Genomic DNA, 22,061 nt, shown 5'->3' with positions numbered 1-22,061 from the left:
CGAAAAGCTAACAACATTTTACAAACATTCCTACAACTAGTGTGTTTAACAAGATTTCAGGGTAGAGTCAATATACAAAAACCATTTGCACTTCTGTATACTAGCAAGAGACAATTGGGAAATGAAATTCGAAAAAAATCCAAGGGGAGATGAAAAACCAGATGATTGAATATATAAATTGGGAGCCAGTGGATGAGGTTGATTAGAGAAAGAGATTAAATCAGTCTGGAAAGTGGTTCCAGTGGGCATTCCAGTGTTTAGAGGTCAAACAGGAGAAGCAGAGACAGCAAAGGAAACTGAGCAGGCGTTGCCAAGTAGATAAAGAACCAGAGAAGATGGCATTTCAGAAAAGAGAGAAGAGAGGTGGCCAGTTGAGCCCATTGCTTTTGAGAGGCCGTGAATGGTAAAGACAAGAAACGACCATCTTCTTGACAACATGGATAACCTTGTTAATGTTGACTGAAGCCCAATGAGTTTGGGTTCCCACCTGAGCGGGACTAGGACTAGCCACTCCAGGCAACCTTGACTGAGGGTTTTGTTGTCAAGGATGAATAGGGTCTGGAAGGGGACTGTGGGCTCACGGAAGGTTTTCCTGCCTGCCTGCCATCCTTTCTTTCTTTTTCTCTCCCTCCCTCCCTATATCCATCCTTTCTCCCTGTCTCTTTTCCCCTCCCTTCCCTCCCTTCCTTCTTCTGTCTTTTCCCTCCCTCCCCTCTTCTTTCTTGCAGTTACGTGACTGTTTCAGTCCACTTAGATTCTAGAGATGAATTGATTATTGTAGATGAGGAGGGGAGAATTGTAGAAATAGAGTCCTGGGGAGGAAGAGAAGAGATTGAGCCAGGGCCCAAGCAAAGGGGCTGATCTTTGATAGACTCAGGGTCATGGCTGACACTTTAGGCTCCGATACACTAGGCTGGTCTGTCTTGTGGGAGCTATCATGTGATTGTTTATCTATTTTTTGCCATTAAATGTGAGAAAAGGTCATTAGCTGACAGTGATAGAGGCATAGCGTGAATGAGATTGCAGGAGAAAGAGAAGTTCTAAGTGTGAACTAGTATTTGGGAAGGGAGGGAAGTAAACACACCAGGAAGATATGATCAGATGGATGAGGAATACTGAGAACCTGTTTGAAACTGATGGTTGTGGAATTAAAGTGAAACTAGATAATATTCAGCTATATTCATGCAGGCATGAAGTAGTGGAATGTCTGCACTCTATTAGGGAGGACACTTTGATGGGCAGGTGGGAAAAAGGAGAGAAAATCCCGGAAGTCAAAGGTAAGGAGGTGACTAACGTGTCGTGGAATCCAGGCTGTCTAAGGAGGAAAATGAGCAGACAGGAAGATGGATGTGACAGCCCTATCAGGGCCAATAGAGTGAAGGTTGAAAGAGGCCAGAGTGATGCTGAGAAAGGAGTATTAGAGCTGGTGAGCTCTAGGTGTTGGAGGTAACTGTCAGAGGGTGAGATGCTTGGAATTATTATTTCAGAGGTGATGCTGGTGTTTGTGATGACAAGCTCAAGTGTATGATTGTGGGAAAGAGTGACCAAGGTGAGGTGGAAGGAAGTGTCACGGAGATGCACAGTTATTAAGCCACTGCCTCTAAGCTCCAGACTCACCTTATGTACTTTCCCTGGGATGCTAGGGCTGGGACTTTGCAAATCATTTTTTGCTTTGCCAAATAGCTCCCTGTTACACTCCACCAACAGTTAGAACTGGACATGGAACGACAGACTGGTTCCAAATAGGGAAAGGAGTACGTCAAGACTGTATATTGTCACCCCGCTTATTTAACTTGTATGTAGAGTACATCATGAGAAACGCTGGGCTGGATGAAGCACAAGCTGTAATCAAGATTGCTGGGAGAAATATCAATAATCTCAGATATGTAGATGCAGCTGCTGCTAAGTCGCTTCAGTCGTGTCTGACTCTGTGCCACCCCATAGATGGCAGCCCACCAGGCTCCTCTGTCCCTGGGATTCTCCAGGCAAGAATACTGGAGTGGGTTGCCATTTCCTTCTCCAATGCATGCATGCATGCTAAGTCACTTCAGTCATGTCCAACTCTATGCAACCCTATGGACAGCAGCCCACCAGGCTCCTCTGTGCACAGAATTCTCTAGGATAGTATACTTGAGTAGGTTGCCATTTCCTTCTCCGATATGCAGATGACACTTCCCTTAAGGCAGAAAGCAAAGAAGAACTAAAGAGCCTCTTGATGAAAGTGAAAGAGGAGAGTGAAAAAGTTGGCTTAAAGCTCAACATTCAGAAAACTAAGATCATGGCATCTGGTCCCATCACTTCATGGCAAATAAATGGGGAAACAGTGGAAACAGTGACAGACTTTATTTTTGGGGGGCTCCAAAATCAATGCAGATGGTGACTGCAGCCATGAAATTAAATGACACTTACTCCTTGGAAGAAAAGTTATGACCAACCTCAACAGCATATTAAAAACCAGAGACATTACCTTGCCAACAAAGGTCCATTTAGTCAAGGGTATGGTTTTTTCAGTAGTCATGTATGGATGTGAGAGTTGGACTATAAAGAAAGCTGAGTGCCGAAGAATTGATGCTTTTGAATTGTGGTGCTGGAGAAGACTCTTTGAGAGTCCCTTGGACTGCAAGGAGAGCCAACCAGTCCATCCTAAAGGAAATCAGTCCTGGATGTTCATTGGAAGGACTGATGTTGAAGCTGAAACTCCAGTACTTTGGCCAGCTAATGCGAAGAACTGACTCATTGGAAAAGACCCTGATGCTGGGAAAGATTGAAGGCGGGAGGAGAAAGGGATGGTGGAGGATGAGATGGTTGGATGGTATCACCAACTCAATGGACATGACTTTGAGTAAGCTCTGGGAGTTGGTGATGGACAGGGAGGCCTGGCGTGCTGCAGTCCATGGGGGTGCAAAAAGTCAGACACGACTGAGTGACTGAACTGAACAGAACATTCTGCCAAGAGAGGAGTCTAGAGAGAGTGAGTAAGGCTGGCGGAAGAATAAGGGGCTTGCTTCTTCCTGTTTTTATCACTGTTATGGCAACAGTGTTTCTTCACCCAGGCAGCAGTTCCTTCCCATCGTAGTAGAGGAGTTCAGTTTGAGTGTTTCCTGCACTTGCAGAATCCGGTTTATTGAGCACCTCTCAGAGACACCAGCATCAGCCAAGCAACACTGCTCTTCAGAGACGTGGCTTCAACTCTTGAGGCTCTCCTCTTTGGGCCTAATCTCTTACGATCCTAGCCCCTTCCTGGCTCCACCCTGACCTAGGGGTGGTAGATGCCTCCTGCAATTGAGGTCTCTGTGATACCTTAGTATTCTCTTGTCACCTTTCCAGTTTCCTTGTTAAAAATTCTACACTTAGCTAACAGCTCTTCATATTGAATTCTCTGTGTCAAATAACTGGCATGGTTCTCATTTCCTGACCAGACTCTGACTGACACAGGATGTGAGGATGTGAAGGAGCAGAATACTTGGATGTTGATGTCAGCAAGAATGGTGGTAGGAATAAGGGTGGACACCAAGGCAGAGGTCTCCAGAAGTGAAAGAAGGCAGAAGTGAAAATAACCAGTGAACGTGAGGGATGGACCACTGCAGGAAGAGGGGCATCAGGTACTGAAGTCTGCTGGAGTGTTTATACTTAAATGTTTAACTTTAGATCTTACTCTCCACGGTTTAGGCTCAAAAGTGTATTTAAAATCCAGCAAATTCTTTTCACAGGTCACTTTATTTTTTTAAATTTAAAAAAGAATTATTGAAATATAGTTGATTTACAGTGTTGTGTTGATTTCAGGTGTTGTATAAACAAAGTAATTCAGTTATATATATATATTATATACACACACATATGTAATATGCTGCTGCTGCTAAGTTGCTTCAGTCGTGTCCAACTCTGTGCCATGCCATAGACGGCAGCCCACCAGGCTACCCCGTCCTGGGATTTTCCAGGCAAGAGTACTGGAGTGGGGTGCCATTGCCTTCTCTGCATATATAATATACATTCTTTTAAAGATTCTTTTCCATTATAGATATTGAATATAGTTTCCTGTCCTATATAGTAGGTCCTGTTGTTTGATTTATATATAATGGTGTGCATATGTTAATCCCAAACTCCTAATTTATTCCTCCCACCCTTTTCCCCTTTGGCTATCATACATTTCTTTTCTATGTTCGTGAGTCTATTTCTGTTTTGTAGGTAGGTTCATTTGTACATTTTTTAGATTCCACATGTAAGTGATACAATACTTGTCTTTCTGACAGACTTCACTTAATATGACAATCTCTACAGATGACATTATTTCAATCATTTTATGGCCATAGGTGCAGTTTAATGACATCTTCTCCTACCTGGTAAAAATTAGGTCAGAGTTTCTCAAAGTATAGTCTGTGGGTTTTCTGTATTAAAACTACTAGAATTCTTGTTAAATATGCAGATTCCTGATCTACACAAGTAGGGAGACCCAAAACTGAGAGGTGTCCCAAATAGTATGATTTTAATGTTAAAACCAGGATCAGTTCAGTCACTCAGTCGTGTCCGACTCTTTGCGACCCCATGAATCGCAGCACGCCGGGCCTCCCTGTCCATCACCAACTCCCGGAGTTCACTCAGACTCACGTCCATCGAGTCAGTGATACCATCCAGCCATCTCATCCTCTGTCGTCCCCTTCTCCTCCTGCCCCCAATCCCTCCCAGCATCAGAGTCTTTTCCAATGAGTCAACTCTTCGCATGAGGTGGCCAAAGTACTGGAGTTTCAGCTTTAGCATCATTCCTTCCAAAGAAATCCCAGGGCTGATCTCCTTCAGAATGGACTGGCTGGATCTCTTTGCAGTCCAAGGGACTCTCAAGAGTCTTCTCCAACACCACAGTTCAAAAGCATCAATTCTTCGGCGCTCAGCCTTCTTCATAGTCCTGGACAAATCGAGGGTGGTCGGTCAGCCTAATGCCAGACCTACTGAATCTAAATCTTAAAGGGCAGGGCTGACGTCTGCCTTTTGAATAAGTGTCTCAGGTGGTTCTTAGGCATACTAACATGAAAATTAACACCCTAGGTATCTCTGGGCCTGACAGTCTAGGTAAACCTCTTTCCTACTGGGCTTCACACTGCCTCCTATTGGGTGGCATTCTCTGATCAAGGGAGAGTGTCTCACTTTCTTGTCATGGCATGTTATGGAAATCCTGGCTGGAAATCACTCCAACTGCTGACAGTATGATCTTGAGCATATAAAAAGTGAATCACACTTGTTTTGATTTCTTTTTTTGGTCCTTATAACAAGATGTACCACCATTGGTTTTTCATGGTAGTGTGGGCTGGCCATGTGTAGTAGAAGCCTGTCCCTCCTAGAGTGTCCCTGGCACATATCCATTGTTAGTCAGCTTAGGCTGCCATTGCAAAATACTATAGCCTGGGTAGTTTTAAACAACAGAAATAACAGAGTAACATACAAAAATCAATTGCATTTCTATTAGTAGCAGTGAACATATGGAAGCTGAAATTAAAAACCACTTATAAATACCATTTATAGTTGCTACAAAGAAAATACTTAGGTGTACACTTAAAAATATGTACAGGATCTATTTGCTGAAAATTACAAAATGCTGATGGAAGAAATCAAAAGAAGACAAGTAAATGGAGAGATGAAACTTGATCATGGACAGGAAGAGCCAACATATTGAAGATACTGTAATTGGATGAGGCTGGTACTGAAGCCAAGCTCAGCTGCTCACTGCTCAAGAGACAAGTGTTTGTGGAAAAGGAAAAGTTGCTGTATTCAGGAGGCCAGCAACCTGGGGAGATGGTGGACTAATGTCCAAGACCATCTCCAAGTTGCCAACTGGGAGACGGAGATTTTAAAGGCAGTGTAAAGGAGGGGGCTGCAGGGTACGTGATCACCTCATGCATGACCCTCAGATTGGCGGGCATCCAGGTGAAGTCTCACGCATCACCAGTCTCCATGCATGTGGTCAGCAGTTTTCATTTGTAGAAGTTTGCTTCCTGATTCCTGTGAAAACAGCTTAGGAATGTGTATCTGATCTTTACCTATTATCTTTCAGGGAACTGGGAGTTTGGTGACTCTGCTGGGTGACTGGTTTATAGTCAAAATTGTTGCCATTTCCCCTGCTCAACAGATAGTCTTTGTTTCTACATCTTCACATTTCCTAATCCTTAACTCTTAAGCCAGCCTGCTTGCTTACCATATCAACTCTCCCCTAATGAATCTATAGGCTTAGTGCATTTCCTGTCAAAATTCTAGCAACATTTTATGTTGATATAGGTAAGCTTATTTAAAAATTTATATGGAAAGGCACAGACCTTAGAATAGTTAAAACAATCTTGACAAAGATAAATACAATGAGAGGAATCACTCTTGATACTAAGGCCTTCGCTATATGCTTGAGTATATAGTGTGATACTGGTAGAGGGATCTCAGTGGAATAAAGAACCAGAAATAGACTGACACATGCATGCTCAGCTGACTTTTGACAAAGATGCAAAAGCTATTCGGTGGAAGAGGGATAGCCTTTTCATCAAATTGTGCTTAAGCTATTGGGTATTATAGGAGGATAAAAATGAACCTTGCCCTAAATCCCACGCTTTATACAAAAATGGATTGCAGACTGACATGTAAAATGTAGAATTGGGAATTTCTAGAAAACATGTGATAAATCTGATCAAAACAAAAAACTTTTGCCCTGTGAAATCATATGTGAAGAGAAGGGAAAGATAAAGGCTGGCAGAAAATATTTGCACCCCACATATCTGATAAGAGCCTAGCATCTAAAACATAGAATGAATCTCACAGCTGAACAGGAAAACAAAACCAGTCTAGAGAATGGGCAAAAGACACAAACCGACACTTTATCAAAGAGGATATAAAAATGACAAGCACAGAAAACATGTTCAATATCATTAGCCATCAGGGAAATGCAAATTAAAACCACACTGAGACATCACTATACACCTCTCAGAATGGTTTTTTTTTTTTTTAAGTGACACCACCAAATGTAGAAAATACATTTGGAATAGGGTATTGGATCCTAGAGAGGAAATCGGACCGTTTTCCCAGTGCTGGCATGAATGTGAAGTGGTACAGCTGGTCTAGAAAAGTTGGTCAGTTTCATATAAAACTAAACTTGTAAGTACCACAGGACCCAGTGAGAGTACTCTTGGGCATTTATTCCAGAGAAAGGAAAACTGCGTTCACATAAACGTTCATAGCAGCCTTATCTGTAATACCTCCAAACTAAAATCAGCCCAGATGTCTTTCCACAGGGGAATGGTTAAAACCCGTGGTGTATACATACCACGGACTACTACTCAGAAATAAAAAGGAGCAGACTATGATAGCTACCACTGCTATCTGGATTAATCCCCAGAGAATTGTGCTGAATTTGACAAGCTAATTGCAAAAGCTGACATACTGTTCTCCAAAAGGTTATGTAACATTTTTGAAATTATAAAATTTTAGAAATGGAGAATAGATTAGTGGTTATCAGGGGAAGGAAGTCAGGGTATGGGTGGGGGATAGGTGGGCATGAGGAGGACCTGGTTATAAAAGGGCCACATGATGGGTCTTTGTGGTGGTAGAAGTATTTTGACTGTGGTGGTGGTGGATACACAAATCTGTACATGTGATAAAATGGTATAGGTCTAAACAAACACACACACAGGTGCAGGTCAAGCTGGGGAAATCAGAACTGGATTAGTGAACTGTATCCAGGACAGGACGGTGTACTATAGTTTCTCAAAATGTTACTGTTGGGAGAAATTGGGCAATAGGTACATAGAATCTCTCTGAGTTATTTCTTACAACTGCATGTTGTAGGGAAGGGAAATTTCCCTTCTGTTGCTTTTGGTTCTTTTGGCTGGTATAATAATTAAGTTGACACAAGACAGATTAATAGGACAACAAAAACCCAAACTTAATTTTTTATGTATGTAGGTCTCATGGGTATGGCACATCAGAAGTGACTGAAGCAGGCTATTATATACCTTTTTAGGTGAAGAATCAGTTATGAAGATTTGACAAAACAGTTTGGGCTTATAGTAGCAGACTAATGAAGTAAAAAGAGTTTGTTTACACATCTTCCTCTGCCCTTTCCCTATCTCTGTGTAAGATGCCTTCCCTCCTTTGAGTGGGGAGGACTCCTTCCCGTGGGAGTTTTCTTTTCTGCTCTCAGGGGAACAAAGGAGGGTCAGCGTGTTCTTCTTGGACTGGCTTTTTCTCAAATAAATTTAATTAAAAATAACCAATATGCCTAAGTGACATATTTGGGAAGGTCTGTTGTGAACCCCATCAATGTGAACTTAAAATAATCTGTGTTTATTTGAAGCTCTAAGTGGGAGAGGGAGTGGTTGTTAGAGATCTCCAGTGACCAGATGCCTGCGGAGATCTGGAATGGGGTTGCTCAGCAGCCATGTTGGGCAATCAAGATGCTGGAGCAGGGGCTATTAGCACAAAGGACTTGGCTCAATTCCAGGGTTTTAGTTAAAAGATCTGATGAGGGTTAAAGACACTTAAACACTTTCAAGCATTTACAGTTTTACTCAGAAGTTAAACTTCAAAATTGCTGACTTTAGCCTGTGACATTTGCCTAATGTATTTCAGTAGTTTAGTTTGCCCCCCTGCCCTACTTTTTTCTTTTTGATTGATTTTTTAAGTGAAGGATAATTGCTTTACGGTACTGCATTGGTTTCTATCAACATGAATCAGCCGTAAGTTTACCCATTTTCCCTCTCACTTGAACATCCCTCCCACCTCCCTCACCGTTCCACCCCTCTAGGTTGTTTTACCAACCCCAGTTTGAGCCCTGGGTCATACAGCAGATTCCTTTTTTTCCCTTTAATGGGAGTAGTAGAAAGCAAAAGACAAATTTATGATGCCAAGTAAATGGTCTGCTTGGATTGCCTTCCTCTTCAGTTTCTACCTTGTGGCTGAATTCCCTTTTTGGCTGTAATATAGACACTTTATTACCTTTTCTCAGAACATGATTTTTAGGCCATGAGTGCATTCCAGGCACTAATAGCCTATAGAACATGAGCAGTGTCTGAGAAAGTAGACCTCCACAGCTTATTATTATTGTTGTCTTGGTTTCTCTTTGATTGCTGCGCTTTTCTTCCAACAATGGGGTAAGTGTATTTCAAGAATCAAGCATAATAGCTTCTGGCCATCACATCTTTGAACTTTGCTAAGGAATTGCAAAAATGATTTCTCTTTACATAAGAAATCCTCTCAGCCTTTCTTGAGCTCTGTGGAGAACTGTAAGCTCTGGTAGATAAAGTGCCTGACAATTTGGAGAGTTTAGGAAGAGAGGAAAGATGGAGAGGGAGCAATTGTAGAAAAGAGGCAAGGGGGCTGGTATGTTGCTTTTCTTAAAAAACAAACAAAAAACTTGCCTCGAAATATAACATTTTAGCTTCTTTGGTCAGAGTCTGATTGAAACAGTGCATCTTCTGTTCAGTAGAGAAGTGTGGTAAGGCTATGCCTGCAAAATGACATTCTGTAACAAGCCTTATTCAATCTGCTTTCTGAGTAGGTGGCCTCTTGTCCATTTCATAGACAGTTGGGATTTACTTTGGAAGTAACTGTCAGAAAAGTCGTGTTGTATTCTGTCTCGTGAACCCAACTAGGAATTTGTGGTTATTGTGTTCATTATTGAAGTCTTAGGATGAGACCTTGAATTTTATGCTGTCAGAAGTTTTCCAGGCTGGGCTCCAGTTAGCAAGGTCAGGAACTCATTTGGAGTCAACAGCTGTAGAAGAATCCAGATGTGATAAGTAGGTAGGTCACTGTCAAAAGCCATGAAGGACAAGGTGATCAGATTATCAGCTGAGAGTTACCACATGGGACAATTTAGCCACATTAAAGTCCTGACCATGTGTGGACTTTGGAAAAGAGAGACAAGTGGGTGGGGTGGGGTGAGGGGAAGAAGACTCTTGAAAAGAGTGCAGGAGTATTTGTGATGAAAGAAATTTATTTATTGAGGTATGGGGAAGTCATTCTGGCTAATAAATGAGTTAACTTGAATTTTATGCTAACTAAAATAGCCTGTTTGTGGCCTATCAAACATAGATTGTAACTGTTTAAGTTATCAAAGAAAAGGACACCTTGACCTGAAGTAAAGAATGCCCATGTTAAAAATAAGGATTAAATGCTCTTCATCCTGGAATGCCAGTGCTAGTACTCACTTGATAGAGACTTCCTTCTTAGGTGCCAAGGCCATCCTATACATGCTGTATATGTGTACGTGCTGGTCTGGTTTATTTGAAACCTTGAAGAGATGTATTCCTGACTGACTTAAAGTTTGTTCTTTGTTCTGACAAAATTTAAAACTGACTAAAAAATCCCTGCTTCTCCAGAGCAATTTCTCAGAGTAATCTGGGAAACGAGCTTTTGGGCTGTAGTCTTCAATTTGATTCAAATAAAACTCCAGTTCTTATTATCGATTGCTCATTGATTATTTTTGCTAAAACTTGCTAAAATTGACCTTTCAATGAAAAAATACTTTCAGAAACAAATGGAGAGAATAAACCAGAGTCACAGGCATAGTAAATCAGTAGATTGGGATGATAGTACGTAAGGAACCTCATTCCTATTTCCTTAATTAAAATGTAAATTTCCTTTATTGCCATTACTCACCCTTTCCAGAGCACCAGGCTACCCGAATAAAGGCAAAGAGAGGCATATAAAGCTCAGCAGTTCAAGACATCCGAGTTCTAACTTGGCTCTGCTAGGTCACCTTGAGCAAGTTTTTTTTAAGCCCTCAAAGCCTCAGTTTTCTCATTGAAAAATGAGGATAGGATTATGTACATCAGATGTTTGTAGCGATGATTGCATAAATAGTTCCTGGAACGTGGTATTCAATAAATGGCAGGATTATCACTATTGATACTCTTCACAACTGTCCACCACCCTAGCCTTTTCAAAATACAATCACATCTGATACATGTGTTCATTTTTGTAGTAATACTGTTGCATGGATTGGGCAGATATGCCATATCCCCATTTTACAGATTAAAAAAAGGGAAGCTCAGTGATTAGTTCTAAGGTCACCCAGCAGTTGACTTAGATTATAACCACGGTGGTTCTTTAAGTAAGAATAGAATCACCTGGATGTGAGCATAACTCAGATTGCTGGGCCCTACCCCCAGAGTTTGCAATACAGTAGGTCTGAGGTGAGGCCCACTAATTTGGATTTCTTTGGCAGAGCTCAGGTGATCCTGATACTGTTGATCTTAAGACTTCACTGGGCAAAGGCCAAGCTAGACTAGAGCAATGGTCCTCAAATATACCTGTTCATTAGAATCACCTGGAAACTTAATGGACTCAACAGACCTGTAGCTGCCTCAAGCCCTTTGATTTTCTGCCATCACAAATGTGATTCAGTGTTAGCACTAGCATATAAAAATTTGATTATTCCAAGTAAAAAAGGATAAATCCCCAAGTAACAACTTGGGGATTTCTACAGTCTGGGAAGTTGTGGGTTCCCCCCCCAAAATATAGTATTTTTTCCATTGAAGTATAGTCGATTTATGATGTGTTAGTTTCAGGTATAGGCAAAGTGATTCAGATATATCTATATATAAATCTGTCTACATCTTTTGAGATTATTTTCCATTATATGGTATTACAAGATATTGGATACAGTTCCCAGTGCTATACAGTAGGTCCTTGTTGGTTATCTATTTTATATGTAGTAGTGTGTATCTGTTAAACGCCTACTAATTTATCCCCCCTTTCCCCTTTGGCAACTGTAAGTTTTTCTGTTTGTGAATCTGGTTGTTTTGTACATAAGTTCATTTGTATCATTTTTTAAGATTCCACATATAAATGACAACACGATGTTTGTCTTTGTCTGACTTCACTTAGTATGAGAATCTCTAGGTCCATCCATGTTGCTGCATATGGCATTACTTTGTTCTTTTTATGGCTGAGTACTATTCCATTGTATAGAAATACATTATCCATTCATCTGTCAAGGAACATTTAGGTTACTTACATGTCTTGACTATTGTAAATACTGCTTCAGTGAACACTGGGGAACATGTATCTTTTTGAATTAGAATTTTCTTCAGATATATGTCCAGGAATGGGACTGCTGGATCATACAGTTATTCTATTTTTAGTTTTCCAAGGAACCTTCATACCACTGTTTGTAGTGGCTGCACCAATTTACATTCCCACCAACAGTGCAGGAAGGTCAAAAAATATAGCATTGAAATAAAACATCTGTAGAGCCAACTATTTAGAGAAGCTTTGTAGCAAAACCTGCTATGACTTCAGGACAATTATCTACCACCTTCCCTAATACCTGTTTCAAGGCTTCCAAAACATCTACCAGCTTAATTCTTCACTCTTCATACTTCAACTCTAGTCTTCCCTGACCTTAGCCAAATTAAGTCCCCCTATTTTGCACCACCATAGAACCACTTACCTTTCACTTCTGGCATCTATTGTAACAACATATTTACATTTATTTGCATCACTATTACTGAAATTATCACCATTATTATTAAGTAAAGGTTAATAATCACTAAAGTGGATTCATTATTAATCAAATTATAATTACATCATTACAACATTTGTATCACGTCCGTGGCTGGCTCCCTGCCTGTAAACTCCAACAGAGCAGGGGCCTGTTTTTTGTCCCAGCTTGTATACACAGCGCCTGACACACAGTAGTAATTGCTCAGGCAATATTTGTCAGTCTTCCTGACCTGTAAAACTGTCTAGAGGGGCTGCAAGGCCTACATGTACAATGGTATAGAACAGGCCGTCTGAAGTTCCAGGGAGGTTTGCAGTTCCCAACCCTCAGGGGCCTGGGTTACCGGTTTTGCAAAAGTGAGCCCTGAAGCAAATGTTTTGAGAGGCGTCGGAACCCCGCCCCTTTACAACTACGAAACAAAACAAGTTCTGAGGCAGCCCTAAAATGCTTTCCTTGCTCTGAGACACTGGTTGCTTCAGAGGCTCTGCGCTCCAGGGTTCTACCTGGAATAAACCGTGCAAAGATCTGGCGGGCGCCGCAGTCGGGCGTGCCAGCTGGAGGCTGCGCCGGGACTGCCCCCTCTCATTTCTCCCGCGCGAAACCCGGCCGGACGGCTCCACTCCCTCCCTCCGCTGCAGGGGGGAGCCCGGCGCCCCCAGACTGGCAGCCACCTCGGGCGGCGCCCCGCTGCAGCCCTTCTTGCGCCGCCTGAGAAGCGAAATCCATCGGTCGCGAAGTTTGGGTTGTGTAAGCGGAAGCTCGCGGGCGGGCGCGGCGGGGCGAGTGAGCGGCGCGGGGCGCTCCCCCTGTCCCGGGCGCCGAGTGCGCCCCTCCCCCGGCCCGCCGGAGCTCCGGGCGGGGCGAGCGTGCAGCGCGGCCGCGGGCGTTCTCCGTGCGCCGGGCCCCTGGAGAGCCAGGCTCCCGTGGCCGCGTGCTGGGAGGAGGCCGGAGTCCCGTGGGGAAGGATGGCGTTGGCGACTCGCTCGCAGGTGAGGGTCTGGCCGCCCGCCGCAGCCCGGACGCGCCCACGTCTCCCTTCTCTTTGCGCCTGGCTCTGCTCCCTGCCTTGGGTAGAAACGTGGCCCTCGGCTGCCTGGTTGTGGAGCGGGCGTGCCCCGCAGGTGTGTGCGGCGGGTGTCGGGTGTTCTCCGGGCGCGGAGAGGCCGGGTGCGCCCCACGCGGGCGCTCACCGCCCTCTCGGGTGGGACCTCCGGGGTCGCAGGCCGTGCTGCTGCGGCCAGGAGCCCCCGGAGTGGACGCACTGGAGGGCAGTGCCGGCGGCGAGGCCGCAGGGACTCAGCAACTGCTTTTGCAGTGCTCGTGGGACGGGGAAGGGGAAGCTTTTTCTGTGGGATTGGTACGGGGTTGAGTAAGTTTAAGTGTAATTTTCTAAAACAAAACAAAAAAAAAAGCAGGCGAGGATTAGGCAGTTCAACTTGGATAATGGAGTTTGTAAGGAATGGCTTTTGTATTTGTTCTAGAATTTTTGTAATTGTTTTCAAGGAACTTGTAACTGTTTGGGGGAACTGGCACCGTCATTAGTCCAGGTTCAAAAACAAAAAGCCCCAAGATCCAAATCATATATACAGCATCACCCTAGTTACCCATTGTGGTTTTAACTAGGTCTTTCTTAAAATTTTCATTATCAAGGTTCCAGGTGTTACAATGGGTGGTAAAAAACTCTTCTCTCTACTTTCTAGTAACGAATACACAGATTTTATTCAGAGGTAAGCAGCAAAAACTTTTTCAAATGTACTAAAAATAAAAGTTTTAGAAAGGAAAGGAAGTAGCTCCTTTGATCCCGAAAGATGCTTTGTGTGAGGCTTGGGGTTTTTCTTGCCTTTGTGAACACCTCTCTCACTGCTTCCTCCTTACCTTTGGCTGGTGTTCACCTCCTTTCTCCACCTGGGGACTGGGCCTCCCCAAGAATTGGCAGACCTGAAGTGGAAGGTGGTACCTGAGCCCTGACATTGCCACCTGCCTGGGTCTGGCCACACAGTCGCGCCACCGATGGTCACCGTGGCCATTTGATGATTTCTGAAAGGCTTCCTGAAAGTGGACACTTGAGAAAAATCTAGTTGTGAATGTCTTTGAGGAGTATTTTTAAACCTCTCCAATGAAGGGAGGTATTAAAAACAAGGAAAACTTAACTCAAGAAGGGGTGGGACAGGCTTAGTTAATGTTTTTATGTTTACCACTGGCCCTCACCATATAATTAGTATCCTAGGCTTTTAGGAGGTTTGGGTTTCTCCTGGATTTAAGCCCTTCTGTAAAGAGCTTCCAGCCCCTTGTGAATTTCATCAGAAAATGTATCTTGATGGTGTATCCTTCCTAAGACCTGTTGTTCTGGTGGTGCAACATAACAATTCCTGCTTAGGAAATTTTAAATGTCCCAGGATGTGTACTTGGAAATGAATACTTTACTGTCAAATAATGAGGCTAATTTTCCATACTGTTAATACTATTAACCACGTGTACAGGTGGAGGTAAGCCACCAATAATATAAGAGCTGTTATGCACCCTTTAGGGCAAGTCACTTTTTGTAAGATGATCAGGTTTTTTTGCCCTCCATCTCAGAAGACCTAATTGGCAGTGCAAATTAAGATGTGTTAGGATATTTTTCAGTGGAAATGTTCATCATAGTTTGCGTGTGAGCATATTATAGTCTTACCTGAGTGGAGAATGATTCTACAGGGTGGCCAGGTGACTGCGAATAAAAGCACTTAATGGACATTTCAGGCCCAGCAAGGTGTTGAATTCATGTGATTCTTCCCTGTACCCCCACCTCTTGCACAGAGGAGTAAGGTGAGCACTCCAGCACACCTTGAAGGGAGGCTCAGCCCAGTGTGCAGTGGGTTTTAATCCCACGCCTGCAGCAGATAATTTCCATCCCTTGCAAAGTGCAGAGCTGGAAGGGGCTTCGGTAAAGCAGCTTAGGCCCAGTGTTCGGAGTAAAGGGAAGTAGGCAGGGAGGAGACAAGACATTTGTTTAAACTCTGTGGACTCCTTTCTAGCCTCAGCTTTTCTGCAACTTCACCAGTGTGTCAGATTTGATGTTCTTTGACAGTGATCACACCTCCCATGGGCTCTAGTCCTTGTTAGGCTGACCACTGTGTCTTTGTGCTTTTGTATTGAGTGACAGGAATGATGCCCAATAAAGACTAGGGGATGGTCCCTTACTGAGAGCACTCAGCAGAGAAGCTGACAGGAGCTGGAGGATGGGACTGCCTTGGCTTTCTTACAGAGAGCCTGGGAGTCGAAGAACTGACTCATTGGAAAAGACCCTGATGCTGGGAAAGATTGAAGGCAGGAGGAGAAGGGGACAACAGAGGATGAGATGGTTGGATGACATCACCGATGAGATGGTCATGAGTTTGAGGAGGCTGTGGGAGTTGGTGATGGACAGGGAAGCCAGGCATGCTGCAGTCCATGGGATTGCAGAGTCGGACACGACTGAGTGACTGAACTGACTGGGAGGTCCTGAATGTTGGTGTGCTCTTTTTGCTCTCTTCTAGCACCGGGGTGCCTGTGGGATCCTTAGAGAAGGAAATAATACTAAATGTTCTCATGTACTGCATGAGCATTCTGTCTGGATGAGGAAGGGAGTTTATCTTTTTTTAAAATTTATGTGTTCATTTTAAGGAGGATAATTACGATATCATAATGTTTTTTTGCCATACATCAGTATGATTCGGCCATAGACATATGTGTCCCCTCCCACTTCCCTCCCCACAGGAATTTTTCTGATGGTGATCTCACAGCCACAAAGTGGACTCATCTGATCCTCTGACTTAAAACATGTGCCCAGAGCCCCGGAAGCTGGTCACAGAGGGCGGTCATTTATGACATCTTAGAAGGCCTGCACAATGATCTGTCATTTTAATAATCCCGTGTTTAAAAGGCCACTTGTTCTTCCTTTTGATGTACTGCTGACCTCCCACCCACAAAAGAGCTAGATTCTCAGTGGTCGGGAGAAACCTCAGCACAGCAGTTTCAATTTGGTCAGGTGTATGGGACAGCAGACCGTAAGATACTTACGTGACTTAAAACAGTTCAGGAGCAGTGAAGTAATGAAAGGTCGTTCAGATAGAGTGGTGCAGGCATGCTGATTTTAGACTGCCCTTAAGCATTCTCTGGTTATTCTGTGAACCACAGTAGAGAATTTTTACCTCCAAGATACAGTTTTGATTTGTAAAGGACATAGATTTATGCATCAAAATGGAATCGAGACAGGCTACTTGGGGAAGAATGTGCTGTGTTTAGTTGCTCAGTCGTGTTGACTCTTTGCAACCCCATGAACTGTAGCCCGCCAGGCTTCTCTGTGCATGGGGATTCTCCAGGCAAGAATACTGGAGTGGGTTGCCATGCCCTCCTCCAGGGGATCTTCACCGCCCAGGGATTGAACCCAGGTCTCCCACCTTGCAGGTGGATTCTTTACCATTCGAGCCACCAGGGAAGCCCTGGGGAGGAATAGAGATGAAATATTTGTGGGATTGTTTTCTTTTTCTTTGTGAAAAGCAGTGGTCTGTAGGAATTTTTAAATAGGACCATTCAGAGGCATAGTTGGCATATAGCTGAAGTTAACATGCCAGGATAATTTTCTTCTGTTGTAGTAAATGCCCTGTGCAGAGGGCAGAAAAGTAAGTTGTGAAGTCCCACAGTAAAAGAGGCCAGAATTTTGGTTCAAGTAGTTGATGGTTTCCTGCCATCATAAACATCAGCTAATGAGCAAAAGTCCCCCTGACTGGCTTAGTTCTTTTAGTGGCTACTGGGTGCTAAGCATTACGTCACTTACGGTGGAAGAAACAGACGCCTAAAACACTGTTCTTTCCCAGGACCCAGTCAGAGATCACTCTGGAGCTCCTTGGCTCTTCCGCCTTGGACAGAGTTCAGCTGGCTCCTGCTCTGAGCTGGGAGACCTCGGCGGCCTTCAGTTTTGGGGGTAGGAGAAGACCTTAAGAGTCATCTTTCTCCCCACCCTCCAAGGAAGGTCGTGCTGTGCTAGGTACTTAACATTAACAGATTTCATCCTCACTGTGGTGATGTGAAGTAGGTTGCATTATCTGCATTTTAAAGATAAGGCTGATAGACTGATTTGCTTGGAGTAGCCTAGTGTGAAAGGAGCTGAATCAGAACTCGGTCTGCAGAGCAGGGGGCTGACTCTTGCTGCTAGACATGATCAAGGACACACCAAGTTTAAACTGTGTAAATAGAAGGAGGTGTCAGCGGTGTGGGGTTTTCTCATACCTTTGTCCCTCCTTTTAAAGAGAAGAGCTGGGGTGTTAACAGCAGCTCATCTAGTTCTTCTTAAGGAACTGGGCAAGTTATGCTTTGGGCAGGATTCCTTGGGTGCTGGCTGTAAAAGTCGGCTTGGGAATGTGAAGAAGATCCACAAAGTCTTTACACAGGATTGACTTTTAGATGAATTTTGTGTTGTACAAATAACACCCTGTTCGCAGAAGCTGAAAAGGAAACCAATTGAACTGTTGCTCAACCTCGCTTCTCCCTGGGTATCATTCTCTAGTTATTTTTCCTTCCCTGTTTGCCTGTGTCCAGTCACCATTTTTGCTTAACCTCTATGGTATGCTGTTGAATTTTATAGTGTGATTGTTGTTTGAATCCTGCTTTCTTTAACACTGTCCGTACTATTTTTCTGAGGAGCTTGGAGGTCTTTACAGTTTTCATTTTCATTCAGATGAGTGTTTTATGTATTTTCTGTAGAAAAGTTTTTATTTATAAACAAATATCTTTAAGAAACTTTGCAATGACCGTCTTGGGGTGGCACGTACTACATGCCCTGCATTGAAGACGACGCTGTTCTTGATTGCTGTTTCCTTGTCACGTACTCACTGTTTGGTAGAACATGACTGATCGTCAGTAGATGAGAGCCTGTCACATACTGTCTTCCTAAGGCATTTCTCCTCTCGTGGTATTAGCTGACAGAAGGCACTTTGTCCTCAAGTTAGAACCAGGGCTCATGATAACTGGCCTGGAATAATGACTGTTTTCATCCTGAACTTGGAGCCCCCAAGCTAAGCCTTCCTTAAGGTAAGGTGAAGTCGCTCAGTCGTGTCCGACTCTTTGCGACCTCATGGACTTCTCCGTCCATGGGATTCTCCAGGCAAGAATACTGGAGTGGATTGCCATTTCCTTCTCCAGGGGATCTTCCCACCCAGGGGTTGAACCCAGGTCTCCCACGTTGGAGGCAAACGCTTTAACCTCTGAGCCACCAGGGAAGCCTTCTTTGGTCTTGCTTATTTTGGCTGTAAATCATCTTCTAGGTGGCATTCCTGAAAATGTGTTTTCCTTGATGTTGTGGATGTCTAGAGATCAAACAGTAGGTTCACTCATTATAAAAGCTCTTTCTGAGAGCTTAAAAAACAAAAGTTTTTCTTGATGTGCTGGTTATAATAGATGGGTGCAGTTTGTAAAATGTCACCATGCTGTAGGCTTAAGATCTAGACATTTGCTGGTTACATGTTGTACATAAAACAGTATAACATGGCCCATCAGGTGTGTGGTGACACCTTTCACAGGTTGTCCTGCCTGTTGAACTGGTATCCTCAGGGCTGGATGTAGTCCAGGGATCCCTCCCCAAAGACCCCCTCTCCTGTTTCCCCAAACCCTGTATAGCAGCGGCACTGCTTGTGGGCAGCATCCCCCTCCCCATGTTTAAAGCTCTGCTTCTGAGGATCCTGTGTACCTGGCAAGTGCCTTTGAGTCTTTTTGGCACAAGAGCTGGCCCTCCCCCGGCTGCCTGCTGGTAGACACCTCCTCTGCTTGGAGAGCCCAGGATTTACCCCAGGGTGATGGCTGATCACCCCAAATCATGTGGCAGGCCAAAATGGTACTTATCCCAGTGAGTGAAGGGCCTGGCATATCATGCCTGCTCAGTCATGTCTGACTCTTTGGAGCCCCATGGACTGCAGACTGCCAGCCTCTTATGTCCATGGAATGTTCTAGGCAAGAACATTGGAGCAGGTTGCCATTTCCCACTCCAGGGGATCTTCCTGACCTAGGGATCGAATCTGTGTCTCCTGAGTGTCCTTCACTGGCAGGTGGATTCTTTAACATTGGTGCCACCTGGGAAACCCCTGGCAAATCACAGCTGTTAAATATTTGTTGAATTTTTAAAGAAAGATGGTTTAGGATTTTCCGTGTATAGTGAGTGCAGGCATGAGTTATGACAGGCTAGAACAGAGCTTCTGGAAATTTTTGTTTGGACTAATTCATGGTAGAGGCCAGTTTGTGCCTGCCCCGGTGGCCTGGAGGTGTGCAGTCTCACTCTGCCTGTGCAGGAAATGTTCCCATTAATCTTGTTTTATCTTTAAAAGTCATGCCTATTCCATGATATGTTTTTATTCAAGAATGCTACTTTAAATTATTATTCTGGGAAAAAATCTTCCCCTCCTCTTTCCCTCCTGTGGTCCTGAAAGCCTTCTGGCTGTCACTGAGCTCCCCAGCTTAAGCAGCACGGAACTGTCAAGTTTAAAATTTAGAACTCGTACCTTTGATAAGCCCTGAAATATTTATCTACCTGCCCACTCCCCCAACCTACTCCATCCTTTTACTTAAAGCTCCATGACTCTGAGGGTGGTTAAGTTGAGGGCAGTGGGGCGAGGGGGTAGCTATCATTGATACTGAATTCTCTCAGAATATTTTTTTTATGCAAAATGCCTAGTGCCCTTTATTTTGTTCTCCAGTAACACTGGTTTAAAGTAGAAAGTTAAAAATAAAAGTACATTGAAAAAGTCATTAATTTTTTTATTTTTATTATTTTATTGAGGTTGATTTACAGTGATGTGTTCGTTTCTTCTTTGCTGTAGCAAAGTGATTTAGTTACAGAGATGTATATTCCTTTTCATATCCTTTTCCATTATGGTTTATTATAGGATGTTGAATGTAGCCCCCTGTGTTGTCCAGTAGGACCTTGTTTATTTTATATAAATTCTGTTATATAAAAATACAATATTTGCAAATCCAAAACTCTGGATTTATCCCTTCCCCACCTCCTTTCCCCTCTGGTAAGCATAACTTTGTTTTCTATGTCTGTGAGTCTGTTTCTGTTTTATAAATAAGTTTATCATATTTTAGATTTCACATATAAATGACATCATATGGTATTTGTCTTTATTTTTCTAACTTCCTTCACTTAACATTATAATCTCAAGGTCTATCCATGTTGCTGTAAATGGCATTGTTTTATTATTAATTATGGGTAATATTTGTGTGTGTGTGTGTGCACAGCGCATCTTCTTTATCCATTCATGTGTCAGTGGGGATTTAGGTGCTTCCATGTCTTGGCTGTTGTAAAAGTGCTCTGTGAACATTGGGGTGCAGTGTTCTGTTTTTTTTTTAATTAGCATTTTCATCTTTGCCTGAAACATGGCCAGGAGTGGGATTGCTGGATCATGTGGCAACTCTATTTTTAGTTTTTTGAGGAACTTCCATCCTGTTTTCCATATGTCCGCACCAATTTACATTCCCACCCATAGTGTATGGGAGATACCTTTTTCTCTACACTTTGTCCAGCATTTATTATTTGTAGACTTTTAAAGGTGAGATTGGTCCTGGATGTTCTTTGGAAGGGCTGATGCTAAAGCTGAAACTCCAGTACTTTGGCCACCTCATGCGAAGAGTTGACTCATTGGAAAAGACCCTTGATGCTGGGAGGGATTGCGGGCAGGAGGAGAAGGGGACAACAGAGGATGAGATGGCTGGATGGCATCACTGACTCGATGGACGTGAGTCTGAACTCCGGGAGTTGGTGATGGACAGGGAGGCCTGGCGTGCTACGATTCATGGGGTCGCAGAGTTGGACACGACTGAGCGACTGAACTGAACTGAAAGGTGTCTCTTCTGACTAGTGTGCGGTGACTGCCTCATTGTATAGTCTTGATTCGCGTTTCTCTAAGAATTCGCCATGTTCAGCTGTTTTCATGTGCCCGTTGCCCATCTGTATGCCTTCTTTGGAGAAATGTCTACTTAGGTCTTCTGCCTGTTTTTTAAGTTTTTTTTTTTTTTTCTTTTTTATTGAGCAGTGTGGGTTGGTTGTATATTTTGGGAATTAAACCTTTGATGGTAACATCGTTTGCAAATATTTTCTCCCATTTTGTAAGTTGTCTTTTCATTTTGTTTATGGCTTATTTGCTGTGCAAAAGTGTTTAAGTTTGATTAAGTCCTATTTGTTTATTTTTGCTTTTATTTATATTGTTTGGGAAACTGACCTGAGAAAGCATCACTGTGATTTATGTCAGAGAATGTTTTGCCTATTTTCTCTTCTGGGAGTTGTATGGTCTTATGTCTTATATTTAAGTCTTTAAGCCATGTTGAGTTTATTTTCTTCTGTGGTATGATGGTGAGTTCTAACTTCACTGGCTTAAATGTGGCTGTCCACCTTTCCCAATACCACTTGCTGAAGAGACTCTCTTTTCTCCATTGTATATTCTTGCTTCCTTTGCTGAAGATTAATTGGCCAATAGCTGTGTGGATTTTTTTCTGGGCTCTGTTCTTTTCCACTGATCCATAGTTCTGTTTTTGTGCCAATACTAAACTGTTAAAAATCATGTTTATTCTTAATTCTTTG

The 22,061-nt window shown here is 43.2% G+C and overlaps 1 protein-coding gene across 6 annotated transcripts in view; it reads left to right on the top strand.

Moving 5' to 3' along the window:
* The first annotated feature begins 13,313 nt into the window (after positions 1 to 13,313).
* CDCA7L (cell division cycle associated 7 like) overlaps positions 13,314 to 22,061 on the top strand; it is a 44,149-nt gene continuing 35,401 nt past the window's right edge. For 2 of the 6 annotated variants that reach the window (XM_040260642.1, XM_040260640.1), the window contains exon 1: positions 13,314 to 13,464. In XM_040260642.1, the coding sequence (XP_040116576.1) occupies positions 13,441 to 13,464 (24 nt within the window). In that variant the 5' untranslated portion in view covers positions 13,314 to 13,440. The remainder of the gene's footprint in view (positions 13,465 to 22,061) is intronic. The other 4 variants (XM_040260643.1, XM_040260644.1, XM_040260641.1 and 1 more) reach the window with 4 other exon arrangements.

Source organism: Oryx dammah, unplaced genomic scaffold, assembly GCF_014754425.2.
Source record: "Oryx dammah isolate SB20612 unplaced genomic scaffold, SCBI_Odam_1.1 HiC_scaffold_18, whole genome shotgun sequence".
Classification (NCBI taxonomy): Eukaryota; Metazoa; Chordata; class Mammalia; order Artiodactyla; family Bovidae; genus Oryx; species Oryx dammah.
The sequence above is the reverse complement of the archived record's forward strand: the minus strand, read 5'-3'. Positions and strand labels throughout refer to the sequence as shown.